We start from the raw sequence: 18140 nt of genomic DNA on the forward strand, positions 1-18140 counted from the left end.
CCCCATTGCCTTAGACTGTGAGGGCTGGAGGGCATGGGGACAGAGGAGGAGGCTCCCATTCTCTCAGTGGAGAGTGAACGGCAGGAATCCATCTTGGACCCCTGCCCCCACACAAAGTGCCACAGTGTGGTGAGAAGGGTCACCTGGTAGTGACGAGTGCACAGGGCTCCGCCCCCTATAGCATAGGAGGTGTGACAGCCCCGCCCAAGAAGGAAAGGTAAACAAAAACTGTCAGGAAGTCAGGGATCATGATAGAGATCCCAATCATGCAGTTGACCAGAAAGCAAATACATGAATTAATGTAAGAACAGATATACAATCTTTCTGAGGCTCAGTTCAGAGCTATACTTATAAGATAGCTCACAGAATTAACAGTGGGACTTAGTCAAGATGGGGAAGAATGAAGGCTAGTCCTGCTGAGATGAACGAAAACACATACGAAACAAGTGGTGGGGAAAAGACAACCAGGGATCATATCAACAAATTAGAACATAGGGAGGGAACAAACAACCAGTGCAGAAAGAGGAAACAACAAGTAAGGAAAATGAGGAGAAGCTCAGAAACTTCTGGGACAACTATAAGCGAGTGAACATCTGAATTACAGGGTTGTCAGAAGGTGAAGAAGAAGAACAAGAAAATGAAAAATTATGTGAACAAATAATGAAGCAGAACTTTCCTAACTTGGGGAAGGAATTAGACTTAAAGGTCCAGGAAGCACAGAGAGTTCCAAATAAACTGGACCCAGGGCGAACCACTCCAAGACACATTATAATCAAAATGTCAAAACTTAAAGATAAAGAGAGAATCTTAAAAGCAGCAAGAGAGAAGAAGAGAATTACATACAACAGGGTCCCAATTAGACTATCAGCTGATTTCTCAAAGGAGACCCTGCAGGCAAGAAGGGACTGGCAAGAAATATTCAAAGTAATGAAAATCCAAAACCTACAGCCACGAATACTCTATCCAGTGAAACTGTCATTCAGAATAGAAGGGCAAAGAAAGTGCTTCCAGGACAAAGTAAAACTGAAGGAGTTCATTAGATCCAAACCACTGTTATATGAGATGTTAAAGGGACTTGTTTAGAAGAAGGAGGATCAAAACTATGAACATTAAAAGGAAAACTGTATCACAACAACCAACAACAGAAGCTAGGGAATTGAAACAAAGGCAGACTAAGGAGGCAATGAGAGTGGAAAAAGAATTATAGGTATGGGGAACATATTGGGGGAAGGTCAGCGGGTAGGGGGAAGCTGGGAAAGGGAGGGAGATGGTGCAGGAATTAAGAAGCATAGTAGGAGGGAGTGGAGTAGACAGGAAGATGTTGAGAAGAACTATATGCACAACCAATGGGCATGGACTAAGGGGGGAGAAACTGGAGGGAGGGGGATCACTGGGTGGAGGGTAGTAGAGGGAAAAGAAATTGGGACAACTGTAACAGCATAATCAATAAAACATATTTTTTAAAATCATAGGAATATAGGTTTAAAGCCAACTCCAAAGGCATCTTGCTTTAAAATTTTTGTTAATATTACCCTTAACTAATTTGATAATCTGAATAAATAGTTCAAAATATAAATTTATTTTTAGCTACTTATTATTCCAAATTTTAAATAGTTTAAAATTCCTGTAATAAAAATAATTTTTTAACAAGTTTTAAAAATCAAGCGTTTTTTCCTTTTAAAACACCCTTCTTGGATATCAGGTTAATGGCTATAAACATCCACATCCAAAACATTTAAAGTTGAAGGCAAAAAGGTTGAAATCATTATAAAATAATGTTTTCTTATGATATGTATTAAATTTCACTCAATGACTTTTCCATTTACAGTAGCTATAGGATTATAAACACATTTACTTTAAGGATATTAGCAATAAGTGTGCTTAACAGGCTACACCAACCCAAGCTTTCCTTTAAACGAAAAGATGCTTTCTCATTTCACAATTTTAACAAAATCAGTTTTTAAAATCTACTCACTAAATGCGAACCATGTTTGTTTCAATTGGAAGTACATGCTTATGTCAGTCTGTATCCCAATGTCATAAACAGTTAAGTGAGAACCTGGGTGTTCCTGAAGGTTGCTGTATTCATGGTGGCAGTGCCATATTCCTTGAAAAGGAAAGAAAAACAGACTAATATTAACTGTTATTTTCTGAAATATAAGCTATGCACTTATCACACATATCGACATGTATTTGATCAGCATGGTCATTTCTACAAAGGCAAAATCCATATTTACATAGTAAATTTTTTAAAGATTATTTATTTATTTATTTTTAGAGAGGGGAAGGGAGGGAGAAAAAGGGGGAGAGAAGCATCATGTGTGGTTGCCTCTCACTCACCCTCTGCTAGGGACCTGACCCTCAACCCAAGCATGTGCCCTGGCTGGGAATTGAACCAGCAACCCTTCGATTCACAGACCAGCACTTAATCTACGGAGCCAAACCAGCCAGGGCACATAGTAAACATTTTATGTTGATCGAATACCCTTAAATGTGCTACTGTAGTCAATATAAATGTTTTCAGTATTTGTCTGGAGGACTGTGGCAACGCCTGGCTTTAAATGTCCTTTTGACTATAAACAACCTTAATGTTCATCAGTAGGGACTGGTTGAATAAGTTATGGCATACTTGTACAGTGGAATACTATATTTCAATATAACGAGGAAACAGTCTAGTGATATTAAATAATTTCTATGACATTTTTGTTAAGCAAAAAGGGCAAGGTACAAAATGACATAAGTATGCTGTAATTTGTATAATAAGAACAATCTTTATATATATTTTCTTGTATACAGATAAGGTATCTCTGGAAGCATAAGTAGAAATATAATATTTTTTGCTTTCATGGAGGGAAACTTAGTGACCTGGAAACAGAATGAGAAGGAAAATTTTCACTGTATAAACGTCATACCTTTTGAAATTTGAGTCACATGAATATATAATTAAATTAAAAAGCAAATTTAAATATACATTTATATTGCAAAAAAAAAAAACGCCCTTTTCAAAACTTTTTATGGTGAAGTGATGTATTTGGTGGAATTATCTAAAGGATAATCTTCTCAAAGTTTGTGTCTAGGCAAGGAAAATAGGGACTAACTGTATTTTCTCCCAAACTCTGTATTTCAGACTACATAATGACTTTTTACATGGTCTACATAAAGTGGTAGTAAAAAATACAGTTAAGGGGTCTTCTACCCATTTTAATGATTAATGGGTCTGGATTAAGCCTATTGGAAACGTTCCAGCTTTTTAAATTAACAGGTTTTGTTTTTGTGTTTGGTTTTGTTTTTTAGATATAAGGTGAGGGTGAGGCCCATGGAGAGAGAGACTAGACTTGAAAACACATTTGTTTTTCAAAGAGATATGACAAATCTCTTTCTTTCAGACCCTGTTTTCCCAGTGTATTTTAAATTTTTTCTTTAAAAAATACTTTATGAAATATTTGATACATAAAAATTATATGTAATACATAAGTAGGTTTTAAAGCATAAAGTAAAATGAACACATATGAATGCATCACTCAGCGTAAGATTTTTTAATGTCAATTTTGTTTTAGTTAAGCAAATTAAAATTCTATATTCTACCAATGTTTTCATCCTATCATACCTTCTTGCCTCTTCTTGCCAAAGAGCAATTATTCTAAATTTTGTGATTATTCTACTTCAATAGAAAGATGGGTTGAAATTTCTCTCCTAAGGGAAATTTATATCTCATACAGATTTATTATTTGTTTATTTATTTATCCTTGTAGTTCTATGAATTTTGAGGCTATTTCTTTAGATGTATACATATTTAGAATTGGTATCTTTTTTAGTGAATCAGATCCTTTTTAAAACTAAAAATGCTTTTTATTCTAAAATCCATTTTGTCTGATATTATGCTGACTTCTGCAGCTTTATACTCATGGTCTCATTTAATCCTCACAATCCAGTGAGATAGAGATATTATTGCAGCGATGTTAATGGATAAGGAATCTGGGTCTTATAGTCATTAAACTTTCCCAAATTTCCCCACTAATACATTATGGAGCTGGAATTAAAATGTAGGTTAAATACAGAACCTGGGAGTTCAAATAACTGCATTCTTTTTTTCAATTACAGTTTACATTCAATATTATTTTATATTAGTTTCAGGTGTACAGCATAGTGGTGAGACATTTATATAATTTATGAAGGGATTCACCAGATAAGTCTAGTACTCACCTAGCATCATACATAGTTATTATAATACTACTGACTATATTCCCCTGGCTGGTTTGGCTCAGTGGATTGAGCGTCGGCCTGCGAGCTAAGTGTCGCTGGTTCGATCTTCCAGTCAGGGCACATCAGAGAAGGAAAACTCTGACTCCAAAAAACCTCCGCTGCCTTGCGGCATACCTCTTCAGGGGAAAGGCTAAGGGAGTAAACCCCGACAGAAAATCCGGAGCCGGAGTCCCTAAGGCGGTTTGACGTTGTAGTCAACACCGGCAACTCCTGCGGCGCACCTGAAGCCAAGCTGTATTGACTCCGTCTTTCCCTTGGACCCTTCAGCTGCGAAGAGAGGGGGGGTCTGCTGCATGGGCAACAGCAGACCCTCCATATCACCCTGCCCAGGCTCTGTAGCTTCAGCTTCACTGGAGAGGACACTCCAGCGTCTTCGCAAGATGTCGATTCAACACGGGAGGAGACAGATACCGTGTCACTCCCGAGTCGGACTGCACAGCCATTCTCGGCGGTGCAGATAGACTCTTAAGAAGCTACACCATCATCTCTCGAGACGGACGGCTGCCGACGACGACGACTGACTATATTCTCTATTCTGCACTTTACATCCATGTGACTATTTTGTAACTACCAATTGGTACTTCTTAATCCCTTCACCTTTTTCTCTCAGCTCTCCAAACCCATTCCCTTCTGGACATGGTAAGTTTTCTGTGTCTATGAGTCTGTTTTTGTTTCTTTTGTTGTTGTTGTTCATTTACTTTGTTCTTTACATTCCACATATAAATGAAATTATACAGTATATGTCCTTCTCTGTATAACTTATTTCACTTAGCAAAATACCCTCTAGATCTATACATGTTGTTGCAAATGGTAAGATTTCATTCACTTTTATGGCTAATAGTCCATTGTATATTGTTTATCCAATCCTTTATTGGTAGGCATTTGCGTTGCTTGCAATATTGACTATTGTAAATAATACTGTAATGAATACGGGGGTGCATATATCTTTCCAAGTGAGTGTTTTGAATTTCTTTGGGTAAATATCCAGAAATTGAATTGCTTCAACTGCATTCTTGTACTGATATGTGTAAAGCTCTTCTTTGAGTGACAGAATCAGAAAATTGCTATCTTTGTTTTTTTTTTAATTGTTTTGATTATGCTATTACAGTTGTCCTGACCTTTTCCCCTTTGCCCTCCTCCAACCAGTACCTCCCACTCCCTCAGGCAATGCCTGTACCATTGTTCTATGGCTACTAAAGTACAGTATTTCCTATATTGTACCTTACAGACCCATGGCTATTCTATAACTACCTATTTGTACTTACGAATCCCATCACCTCTTCACCCACTCCCCCACACCCCACTCCCATCTGGCAATCATCAAAATGCTCTCTGTATCCATGATTCTGTCTCTGTTCTTCTTGTTTGCTTTGTTTGTTTTTTAGATTCAATTGATAGATATGTATTTATTTCCATTTTATTGTTTATAGTTTTGATCTTTTTCTTAAATAAATCCCTTTAACATGTCATATAATAATGGTTTGGTGAGAATGAACTCTTAGTTTTTTCTTGTCTGGGAAGATCTTTATCTGCCTTTTGATTCTAAATGATAGCTTTGCTAGGTAGAGCAATCTTGACTAGGTCCTTCCTTTTCATGACTTCAAATATCTCTTGCCCATCCATCTACCCTGCAAAGTTTCTTATGAGAAACTGTCAGTCTTATGGAAAATCTCCTGTAGGTAACTAACATTTTTTCTCTCGCTTCTTTTAAGATCTCTCAACTTTAACCTCTGGCATTTTAATTACAATGTGTCTTGGAGTGGGCCTCTTTGCATCCATCTTGTTTGGGACTCTCTGTGCTTCCTGGACTGGTAAGTCTATATTTCCTTCACTAAATTAGGGAAGTTTTCTTTCATTATTTTTTCAAACAGATTTTCAATTTCTTGCTCTTTCTCTTCTCCTTCTGGCACTCCTATGATGCAAATGTTGGAACTCCTGAAATTTTCCCAGAGGCTTCTTATACTATCATCATTTTTTTTAAATTCATTTTTCTTCTTGTTTTTTTTGGTTGCTTGTTTTTTGCTATCTTATGTTCCAAGTCATTGATCTGATTCTCAGTTTCATCCACTCTACTGTTGATTCCCTGTAAATTGTTGTTTATTTCAATTAGTATATCCTTTGTTTCTGACTGGATCTTTATTATGCTGCTGATGTCCTCACTAAGTTCCTTGAGCATCCTTATAACAATTGTTTTGAACTTTGCATCTGATAGATTACTTATCTCTATTTTGTTTAACTTTTTCTGAAGTTTTGATTTCTTCTTTCATATGGGCCATGTTTCTTTGTCTCCTCATTTGATTCCGTGTCTTGGTAGTGTGGCCTAATGTAGTAGGTGTCCTGTAGGGTCTAGTGGCACAGCCTCCCCTATTCCCCATCCTGGATACTCAAGATGCACCCTTGGTGTGGGCTGAGTACACCTTCTTCTTGTAGTTGAGCCTTGATTGCTGTTGGCAAGCCAATGGGAGGGATTTACCCAGGCCAGTCAGCAGCAAGGAATGGCTGTAACCACTGACCACCACTCTCTGCACTCTGTGGAGGATCAGCTGTGCAGGGAAAGGGTGGTGGTGCCCCAACATGGTCTGTAGCTGCCCACTGGGTGTGCAGGCTAAGGTCAGCCCTCACCTGCGTTCTGCCTGGTGCCACCCTGCCTGAACTATAAAGCAATCTGATGGCTGCTACTTGAACTGGGCTTGGAAATTCCTAGGGAAGCCAAGCTGTAAAGCCAGGCTGGCTGCTGCAAGTGCTAGACCCCGGGCTCACTGAGGCTGGTTGCTGCTTGTTTGAGAGAATTAGGAAGTTGTGAAGCAAGGATCAAGGCCAGCCATTCATATGGAAAAGCAGCTTGGGTGGGCCCATAAGTTGTGTGGGGAGGATCTCAGGGATCTCTAGGGCAGGGCAAACAGTGTTAGCCAGGTTGATGGAGTCTCAGTATGACACCAGCTTGTCAGCTCTGTGCGGGGGGGAGGGTTTAGAAAAATGACAACAACCTCTGCTCACCTTGATGTTAGATGCTTCAGTCCCTCCCTATATATCACTGGCACCTTTCAAGCTGTTACCCACTGCTGGAGCTCAGAGGGTGTGAGTCTGAGTAGGTGAGTCTATTTTGGGGGTCTTTAAGAGGAGCTGCTTGGGGCTCCAGGAATTTCTTCCACCGACTCAATCCCTGCTGGTTTTTCAGCCAGAATTGTGAGGACTTATCTTCCTGGCACTGGAATCCTGGGCTGTGGGGCCTGGTGTGGGGCTGGGACTCTTCACTCCTGAGATATCACTCCTGAATATTTATTCACCATACATGGATATGGGACCAGCCTGTTCCGTGTCTCCACCCCTCCTACTGGTCTGGATGGATGTCGTTTCTTTAATTCTGTAATTGTCAGACAGACTTCTGTTCAACTCAATTTCTGATGGTTCTGAGTGATGGTTGTTCTCTATTTTAGTTGTAATTTTGATGTGGTTGTGGGAGGAGGCGAGCATCATTTTGACTGGAAATCAGAAATTTTTATTTTTTGTGTCTGCCACCATAAATTGCATTTCAATTCAAATGGTGTTGTAGGGAAATCATTCTTCTGAATAGAAACCTCTTAAACATTTCTACATTCGCCCATGCATTTATTAAAGAACTGTACTCATACTGCTTTTGGGGGGCCTGAGTTAGTGCTTAGATTTCAACCTTGAAATACAATTGAGTCTCACTTAATAAGTGTAATTCAGAATGCTTGCCTCTAGAGGGTGATACATCATTATGAAGTACTGGCCAAGTATTAATGTGAGTGACAATACCTTGATTAAAGGTACTTACTTGAAAGAGAAAAATAGTTAACACTTCTGTAATTATGCTAACATGGCCTTTGATCAAATAAAAAGTTAAAGGAATAAAAGAAGTCTGAAATGTTTTTCATTAACCTTAAAGGGATTCTTTTTACTTCCAACTCAATACCCATGAAACATGACACCAAAGGTTGCTAACAAAAAAGTATAATATGTTGAAAGCACTTTTTTTAAGATAAAGAAGAAAAAAGTTATAGAGACAATATACGCAAAATTAAATAATTGTTTTACATTTAACCCATTTTGGGGGGAGCAAAGAATAATTAAATTCACTACAAGAAAATGCTTTCTGCTCATTGACAATGGCAACTGAAAAGAAGAAGGAAATTTTGATATTTGGTGTATTTAGAGGGGTAATACATACCATAACCTATAATTCCAATCACACCCAAAGCAAAAACCCAGAAGAGTAATCCAGCTGTGAACCTCAAGAGTATTAGAAACATCCAACTGAGGAGCATGGCGATTGTCAGGCCACTAGTGGAAAAAACACAAAACAAACACAGGGTCAAATATGCTAAACATAACATAATGAAAACAGCAAGGCAACACTTTTTTTTCTCTTAAATGTAATTCTCAGATTATTTTATTTTACCTAGATATAGAAACAGTTATAACATTAAAAAAGTACAAACAACAGTTTCTGTTAAGACTTTGCATGAAACAGCAGGACCATCAGGGAGTTCATACATGACTCATCTTCACATGCCAAGGTAAAGTAAAATCCTGTATCAATCATTGTCCAAGGAAAGACACAATTTCTCCAACCTACAATTCTGGTCTATCTGCCACAGTTGCCATGTTCTATTTTCTTCCCTTCACACCTACCCAGTAAGTGTTAAATTGTAAAACCTATCTATGATGAATTTGTGCTGTTTTATCTACCTGGTGACTAATGGAAGCTTTAAGCAAAATAACTGTCTAGCATTAAGAGAAGGTTCTTAGCATAGAAAGACAGGAAAAAAATATCTGCCCCACACAGATCTTGAACTCAGGATTTTTCAGTCATTTTGACTATGGTCTAATTACCTCTAATAGTTTGTAACGTCTGATGTCACCAGATATCTATTTCAAGTTCCCAGTGATCTGTAGGCCATTATTTGGAACAATAACATCACTTCTGTGTCTCTTGGGCTATTACTTTATCAAGCAATCAACAGCATGACTATTGTCCTTCTGTTTTAATTTCTTCCTGGCGTTTGAATGAGCTAGTAGAGACACTTCTTTTACCCCACTACACCCAGGCTAAAGTCATATTGGATTTCTTTAAGTAATTTTACCAAAGAGAACTCATTAAGATTGGAAATTTGGCTGATACTCTTTTAAGAACTGACACCTCTGGTGCTTTCTGCAAGTTTCCAAACATAGCAACAGACAGAGCCTGGTAGTTTATTGACTTTATTACCTTCCAGTGTTATCTTTACAAACAAAATCTTTTCTTTCATCTTTCTTTTTTTTCATTTGTATTGTTTACACTATTACAGATAACCCCATCCCCACCTCATTGCCCACCCCCACCCAGTCCCCACCCCCTTCCCTCTGACCATCACCATACTACTATGTCTGTATGTCGTGCATATATGTCCTTCCACCTTCACAAACAAACAAAATCTTAGTAATTACTGTCACTGTATTGATAACAGCATGGTATCAAAGTAACTTCTCTGGTCCTAGTCTTGAAGAACCTATGCTTTTAAGTTCCAAAGCCATTTCCTTTTAAAAATCACAAATACTTTAGTGTTTAAATATTCAATATAGTTGAAAGATTATTCTATGGTGCAGTCCAAGAGTAACATTTAGAAAGGTCAGAGGAGAATATATATAATGTCTATTTTGTGTATTTTAAATTATTGCATAAAAATTCTAATTGAATGAACGAAGTCACAGCATATCAGTGGTTTTATATTCATTAAATACGTGAGAACAGAAGAGTTGAAAATAAAGGAAAGTGTTTATGTTCCAGTGGTATGAGTGGTGCCAGAGGGTGAAGAGGGTTCCGTGTGTGTGCTAGGAGTGATGTGTGCAAGAGAGTCTATCGTAATGCATACGTCTTCAGACAAGAGTGGAAAAACCAAATAAAAGAAGAAACATGGAAATTATCTAGTGCTATTTGGGTCTGACAGTAGATGAGCCAGTTGACTGTCAAATATAGACTACAATCTCTGCTATGGAGATATATCCTGAAATCCTGATATGCACTGACAATAATTACTGTAATTGTTTAGGACAAAGGATTAAGTTATCATAAAACTAGTTTTACAGATCTAAAAATTACTCACTAGTACTTTACACACAGTTTGACTCTAAAGCATCTAAAAGTTAAATATATCTATCTTGTTCCCCTAGTGTTTTTATAAATGTTGCTTGACCTGACGTTTTCAATATATCTTCTATGTTCCAAGAACCATAATAGGAGTTAAGAAAATAAAGATGAATTAGACATAATTACCATGGTAGAAAGTTCAAAGTTTATCAGAGGCAAAGAGTCAAGGAAGTAAAACACAAAATGCAGGTGTTATGTAAAAAATAGGTATGCATGTGTGTATATGATGTGTGTACATGCGCAACGGGTATGAGGAACACAGAGGGAGGAATAATTAATTATATCTGCAGATGTCAAGTAAGACTTCATAAGTGACATTAAAGCTGATTTTAAATAATGAGATAAAGTTGCCTAGGGCATGAGAAATGATAATGCTAGGAAAGAGAACAGAACGTGCAAAAACATGAGCATGGTATTTAATGTCTTTAGAACACAGGGTTAATTAAAAAGCATGGGTGGGTATGAACCTGAAAAAATAAGTTGGGTTAGGTTGTAAATGGTCTTGTAAGTATCTAATGAAGTTTTACTTTATTCTCTGATCAAAAAGAAACCATAGATGCTTTTAAGACACAAGAAGGTAGTAATGACATCCTTAGATATATAAACACATGTATCTTCTCCAGTATGCAACTGTAGTTTCAGGACTACAAATCTTATTTCTGAAAAATTTTGACTTCCTCCTCTCTTCATATATTTTTTCATAAGTACAGTGATATTTGTGGATGATGATAATAAGCATTATGTGAAAGGGTCATATAAAAAATTAAGAATAATCTCTTGGAAGTCAATAAAGAACGAATGAGAAAACAGACCAGAGAAATAACACTGTAACCACTATAACATGTGACGGGAAGCAAACATACCACAGATTCTGCCCCTACATAACTTGAGGTATATGTTTTTGAGTATTTTAATGAATACAATTAAAATTTATAGTCATAACTTTCTTTTAACACTAGGCATACTTCCAAATATCTTTGTTCCGTTTTTATTCTATATGAAAAAGAAAATGGCAGGAACTGAGATCTGAGTCAAACTTGAATTCACGATTACGTAGGAAATTCGAAGAAAGAGTTCTACAAAGATAAAATCAGAATGAGCCTGGGGAAAAACCATCTATGTTTTCACTTACATGAGAATCCAATACCAAGTTGTTGCATAGTCTTCAAACACTCTCATTCCAATTGCCTTTGCATCAAGGATTTTATTGATATTTCTGAATTCAAAGAAGAAAAAATCAATTATCTTTTGACTACCACTAAGCAGACATGTTCTTGTTATGATAAAAGGAATTTTGCAAGCTGCTGTTCAAAGCATATTTTTAGAAACCATTTATCAGTGTGACTCTTTTCCTGGACACAACAATTCATGAAATGTCACTTTGGTAAACCTACAAAGGTGGCCATATCTACACACATTAGGGAACACGGCTTTCAAGAATGGTAAACAGATCCTTTTCTAATATATGTGACATGCCCTCAGTATTTCAGAGGGCTCACTATATGAAATGAATTTAAATGTAAAGATCAGCGTTTAACTTACAAAATCCATAGCATTAAGAATGAACATTATCATTAATTCACTTTCCTAAACCTCTGACAACTCTGTAGCAGGGAGGCACAATGGGGCACAAGCAGAAAAGTGCATAAATCATTAATTAGTATCCAGCTTGATGAATGATCAAAGTGAACACACTTATGTCACTACAACTATGTTATACTTTTTCCAATGTGCTCCAGTTAGAGTACCTCCCCTTCCCCCAAAGGGACCACATCCCAACATTTGTGATAATAACTTCCTAATTTTGTATTAGTTTTACCTTTTATATAAACATCACGGGGTAATTTAACTAAGTGGTGCTTGCTTTTGAATTTTCTTTTATTAATGGAATTGTACTTGCATTATTTCATACAGCTTTATATTTGTGAAATCTGTCCATGTTAATATTATATTATAAAAATGCAGGAACTTCACTGTTCTATTGGGGCTGTTAAAGTCTTTCAAGAAAGAGAAATTACCTTTTAGGATATCTTTATATTTCATTTTTAATTCAATAAGTGAGCAATGCAATGATACTCTGTGTGTTTATGTTTGTGCACACGTGTGCACACCCTGGGAATTACATTTCCGAATAATACGAAATGTCATGATGCGTCCAGCCTGTGGAAAGAGTAGATTTACTTCATTGCAGTTAGTATGCAGAATTTGATCCAGTACTGAAACAGCACTGCCATGGTCGTCTCACCTCTCTTACGACCCTTTCCCTCTGAAACAACTGGCAGTTTCCTGATTTCAGTCACATTTTTAAAATGGTGCTTTTAAAAGCACAGTTTTTTCTTTAAATTATGTCTATGCCAAAAGCAAGTTATGTGATGACCTTTTCGTACATTTCCTGATGTCTCATTTCTATACCTAATGATAATGAAAGTTTGAACCATTTTGAAAAACATAATTGTTCTTTCTAATTGTTCTGGTTTCTGCTTCCAATGTTTTTCTTAATGAACATATACCAAGCTTTCCAATCCACAGTGATGTGTGTATTTCATAATACATAATTTTTCCTGTATGACACCTAATGGAAGCTTTAGTCTTGGGCTCAATAATGGGATGCATCAAAACCGAACATGGGAATGTAAACAAACATACTTTGCAGCTGCCCTGAGTTCCACAGCATTTCTTGTCCTTCCTTTCCCATCTTCGAATGTTGTTTTATTTCCTACTGTTAAAGTGCCATTGTTAGTAGAGAAGTCAGGGAAACATCTCCGGAGAACTGTAAAATTAAATAAAATAATGGTCATCACTTTTCTACTCTTTCCTAACAAAGCTATCTTCCCTTTGTTAAGCTTTCAGTTACTTATTACCAAGTTCTTGCTAGGCAATGTATTAATTGCTCAGTATAAATAATTGCCCATTATTCGATGATCAGAAAATTGTTCTAAGATTGACACAGAAAGCAAATACGATGACAATCCGAAGTTACATTCTAAACTTGATTACTTCATATCTGGTACATTCATAAAGCAAGAAGCAGCACAGGTGTTAAAAGAAGAATACTGATAACGTATCTGTCAAGTAAATGCATTTTCTAAAAGGCTACAAATGTAGCCTTTTAATGTACTTGTATGACTGGATGAGTTTAGCTTTGTTATTATTATTATTATTATTATTTTTAAAGATTAGTTACCCCTTGATTGAAACCTTTAAAGTTAGATATTAGTAAAAAAATTCTTGGGAAATAAAAACCAGTTCAAACTTTAGGTACTACTAAGATGAGAAAATTTTTATTGGTAAAGCCTCAATAATGTCTTCCTTCTACCTTTCTCATTTACATGGTTTGTAAGAGTGGTTGGAAATGGAAATACTAAAGCTATCAAAAATGGCCCACGCTTTGTAGCCTAGCACAGTTTCTGAGAAGAGTTAACTCATTGTTCAACCTTCTGTATGCTTATTTTGATGAAATAGAATCCTTGTTCTTTTGCAAATCTGTATTGCTAAAAATACTTTAAACCCCAATTTTAAATAAAGTGGGAAAAGAAATCAGAAATAGATCATTTTTATATTTTTTTCTTATAGGAAGCATGTTTACTCATAAGTCAGGGTGGGAGTTTCCTGGGTATAAGTTTAAAATGAGCCCCAAACAAGGAGGGCAAGGAGAGACTGAAGAAAAAGGCAGACTACTCCAGACTGGAAGGGGCAAGTTTAATAAGCAAGGGAATGTATGGGGCTTGTTTTGGCAACTGCAAGACAAGTAGGTTTTTGTACCCACCTGCCAAATATAGATAAAAATATAACATATGTAAATACATAACATATTTTATATGTTGCCAGATGAGCACCAGAGGCACCACCTCCATGCCGGTGAAACCCCTTGCTGACTCCTCAGGGCACATTGCAAAAGGACTATCATAGCCACGAAGGATAGAATGCTGGGGAAGGTCATCAAAAAGATATGACCTCTGGTTTGAACCACTAGCTGGACCAGGGCAATTACAGTCTCCCTACTCTGTCCTCTGTGCTTGAAGTATGCTCTCTACTTGCCTTTTCTAAGCTAGAAGCTGCCCAAGGACACCACCTTGAGCTAGAAATACAGTGATGAGAGTGTCTGGAGTGGGTATGTAACAAAACCCTGTTAAGACCTCCTGTGTCTGTGACTGACCCCAGTCAGCACCTATAAGTCGTCGTCGTCGTCGTCGTCGTCGGCAGCCGTCCGTCTCGAGAGACGATGGTGTAGCTTCTTAAGAGTCCATCTGCACCGCCGAGAATGGCTGTGCAGTCCGACTCGGGAGTGACATGGTAGTATCTGTCTCCTCCCGTGTTGAATCGACATCTTGCGATGACGCTGAAGCTACAGAGCCTGGGCAGGGTAATATGGAGGGTCTGCTGTTGCCCATGCAGCAGACCCCCCCTCTCTTCGCAGCTGAAGGGTCCAAGGGAAAGACGGAGTCGATACAGCTTGGCTTCAGGTGCGCCGCAGGAGTTGCCGGTGTTGACTACAACGTCAAACCGCCTTAGGGACTCCGGCTCCGGATTTTCTGTCGGGGTTTACTCCCTTAGCCTTTCCCCTGAAGAGGTATGCCGCAAGGCAGCGGAGGTTTTTTGGAGTCAGAGTTTTCCTTCTCTGATCAGCACCTATAAGTAAACTTTTAAAATTTGGCACTTGGTGCAGAAAACTCATCTTGAGGTTGCCCAACCTTCAGTCTCTGCCCTCTGTACATGGGAGATGGTTTCAGATTTTACCTTGGAAGTTCCCCAGAAGGTGGTGACGCAACAAAGCATCACAGATTTGTAAGGATTTATACAGAAGTTGGACCTGAACATATTAAAGCAGTTGACAAAGAAAGGAAAAAAATATGTCTTTATAAAGACTTTCCTGACTTTCCTAGCTGAAAGTGATCTCTTGTCTACCCATTTCCATCCTCTGGAGCACTTCCATTAACCTCCCTTTCTTTCCCCTTCCCATTCCCTGGCATAATTGACTCAGTAGTCCCTACCAGCTGTTTCTATTTCCTCTTAACCCAATCATATTCTGTCCCCACCACTCCAGGAAACTGTCCTCCCAGTGACCCCAAAGATCTCTGAATTGCCAAAACCTACAAATATTTTTCAGTTTTTGGCCCACTTGAGCCCATTACCTAGCACAGTGCCGGGTATATTGTGGAACTCAGTAAGTATTTGTTGTTGAATGAATTAACTTTTCTGAGTTTTTGACACGGCAGACAATCCCTGCCTTTCAGAACTCTCTTTCCTTGCCCAGATTCCTGTCCAGATTCTCTCCAGCCCACCCTCTACCTTTCTGTGCACTCTTCCCCTTCCCATTCCTTAAACATGACTGTTCTCACCTACAAATCCCCCAGTTTGTTCTACATTTTATTTCCAGGAGATAACTCATCCAATCTGTTAGCCTTAATTCCTAAATATGTTCGTCATATATTTGGAAAATAGAGATGATACGAAGGAAGATACAAAAATATACATAGTTCTACCACCCACAGTGAACTATATTTTGGTGAATTTCCTTTCAGTCTTTCCCCTACAAAAATGTTTTCTGTTTGAGTTATAACCATACATTACTTGCAATGTTCTCCCTTGTTTTATTTTTTCTTTTATACTGTTATTCATTTTCTTTTATAAACTTTTATGAGTAAATTTTATTAGCTGCATACTATCCAATTAAGTAACTACACTTAATCATGCACTAGGGGGAATACACATTGATTGCAATGTTTACCTTAATGTTTCCTTCACTGGACTGTGAAGGACTACGCCTTATTCATTTATGTATCACCCATGTACATTTAACCAAACTGTACTTGTACTGGAGAGGACACTCCAGCGTCATCGCAAGATGTCGATTCAACACGGGAGGAGACAGATACCGTGTCACTCCCGAGTCGGACTGCACAGCCATTCTCGGCGGTGCAGATAGACTCTTAAGAAGCTACACCATCGTCTCTCGAGGCTCTGTAGCTTCAGCTTCACTGGAGAGGACACTACAGTGTCATCGCAAGATGTCGATTCAACACGGGAGGAGACAGATACCGTGTCACTCCCGAGTCGGACTGCACAGCCATTCTCGGCGGTGCAGATAGACTCTTAAGAAGTTACACCATCGTCTCTCGAGACGGACGGCTGCCGACGACGACTTGTAAGGACAGGGACTAGGACTTATACTCTTACACCTATTATATTTTCAGTGACTGAGTCATTTTTACCTTTTTGCATAAACATTTGTAACACTGTTCTTGGCTACAGACACTTGCTGCCTAGGTTCTTCCTGGTAAAATACAATTGCTTGCAAAAACTACACCTTCGTTTGAGTCTTTAATGACCCAGAGGAGAGTGATGGGAACCCATGAGACACTGTGTTTGGTGGTAGCTACTTCAGTTTTTACCTGATGTTCTGCTCAACTCTGATGAATGAATATTGACTTTCTTCCATTTTAAAAGAAATACACAGTCATTGTAGAAAAATGGAGAAACATAATGAAAAAAGAAGAAAGAAAAGAGAAAATACCCAGTGTTTTGTTTCCTCCAAAACGACCACTTAATATTTTGGCGTATTTCTTTTTAGTCTTTTTCTTTGAATACTTTTTTCTTTATTTTAATTTACATATGCTTGTCACTCTAATGTATATAAAATTTTGCATTTTATTTAGCATTATAATACTATATAATATTTATATTTAATAATTCTAAAATATTTCATTAATGAATATATCATGAATCATTTGAACATTTTTTTGCTCTTGGGCATCAGAGAATTTCAATTTCCTTTTTTTCTGAGGTGGTCTTTTTGGATAACATTGTAGTGAATATCTTTATGTAAAGTTTTTCTCTATAGTTGGAATTAAATCATAAGAAGAAAAATGAGTGATTATTTCATTTTCTTCTAAACACAGTTAAATAGTTTATAAATTTTAAGGATATAAAATATTGATTCTTCCAGGAGACACATAAATATTTCAAATTTCAAATTATAAAGACAAGTATATGGACCTATCCTCACTCCCCAAACAATTTCTGAACAAACAGTTTGTCTGAATTCTGGGGCCAGTGTTTAAGAGTATATATCTGTGTGTGCTTATGTGAGTTCATAGAGCACCAAATGATTGATCTGATTGGGCTTTCAAAAATCAATTTTTAGTCTTTTTATTTATGTGTATTTATGCGGCAAAACCCGCAAATGCACATAACTCCAACGGAAATATCCCTGGCTAGTGTGAGGGCATTGGGCTTTAGCTTTGGCTTCCTTCCTAATTAACTCTGGGATCTTGGGCCAGTCATAGCACTGTTCTTGGCCTCAGTTTCATCCATTGTGGAATGAGGGAATTGAATTAAATAACTCCTTCTTAGAGTCTGTGTTTCTAAAGTAAAATAATAATCACTTACAAGGTTTGCTTGGAAAAATCGCTGTTGGACAATCATCATCCATTACTATTTGTGAGAGAGACTAAAATGGAAGGAAGAGTATGTTAACATTTCAAAGGCTGTGAAGACAACTTTTACCCTCAATATAAAAATTTTTGTCCTTTAAAAATTCAGTTGCATAATAACCTCATTATTCCAAATTACTATCCTAATAAAACTAATTGTAAGATTATCTCACCCACATACTTATTTGACAAATGCTCTTAAATGCCCTAAGTGCAATTCAATCAAGTCAACAATAATACAACCAGACCTTCGGAAACAAAGGCACACCTTTGAAAGTCTGTATCTTCATCTT

The 18140-nt window shown here is 37.4% G+C and overlaps 1 protein-coding gene across 1 annotated transcript in view; it reads right to left on the minus strand.

Annotated features, from left to right (window-relative positions):
• SLC44A5 (solute carrier family 44 member 5) overlaps window positions 1-18140 on the minus strand; it is an 89712-nt gene that overhangs the window by 28653 nt on the left and 42919 nt on the right. Inside the window, 5 exon segments of the mRNA XM_090268282.1 lie at window positions 1976-2107; window positions 8456-8568; window positions 11547-11630; window positions 13061-13184; window positions 17804-17864. Coding sequence (XP_090124408.1) covers window positions 1976-2107; window positions 8456-8568; window positions 11547-11630; window positions 13061-13184; window positions 17804-17864 — 514 coding nt within the window.

This window comes from Furipterus horrens, unplaced genomic scaffold (assembly GCF_987537825.1).
Source record: "Furipterus horrens unplaced genomic scaffold, mFurHor1.1.pri manual_scaffold_3, whole genome shotgun sequence".
NCBI classification, from domain to species: domain Eukaryota; kingdom Metazoa; phylum Chordata; class Mammalia; order Chiroptera; family Furipteridae; genus Furipterus; species Furipterus horrens.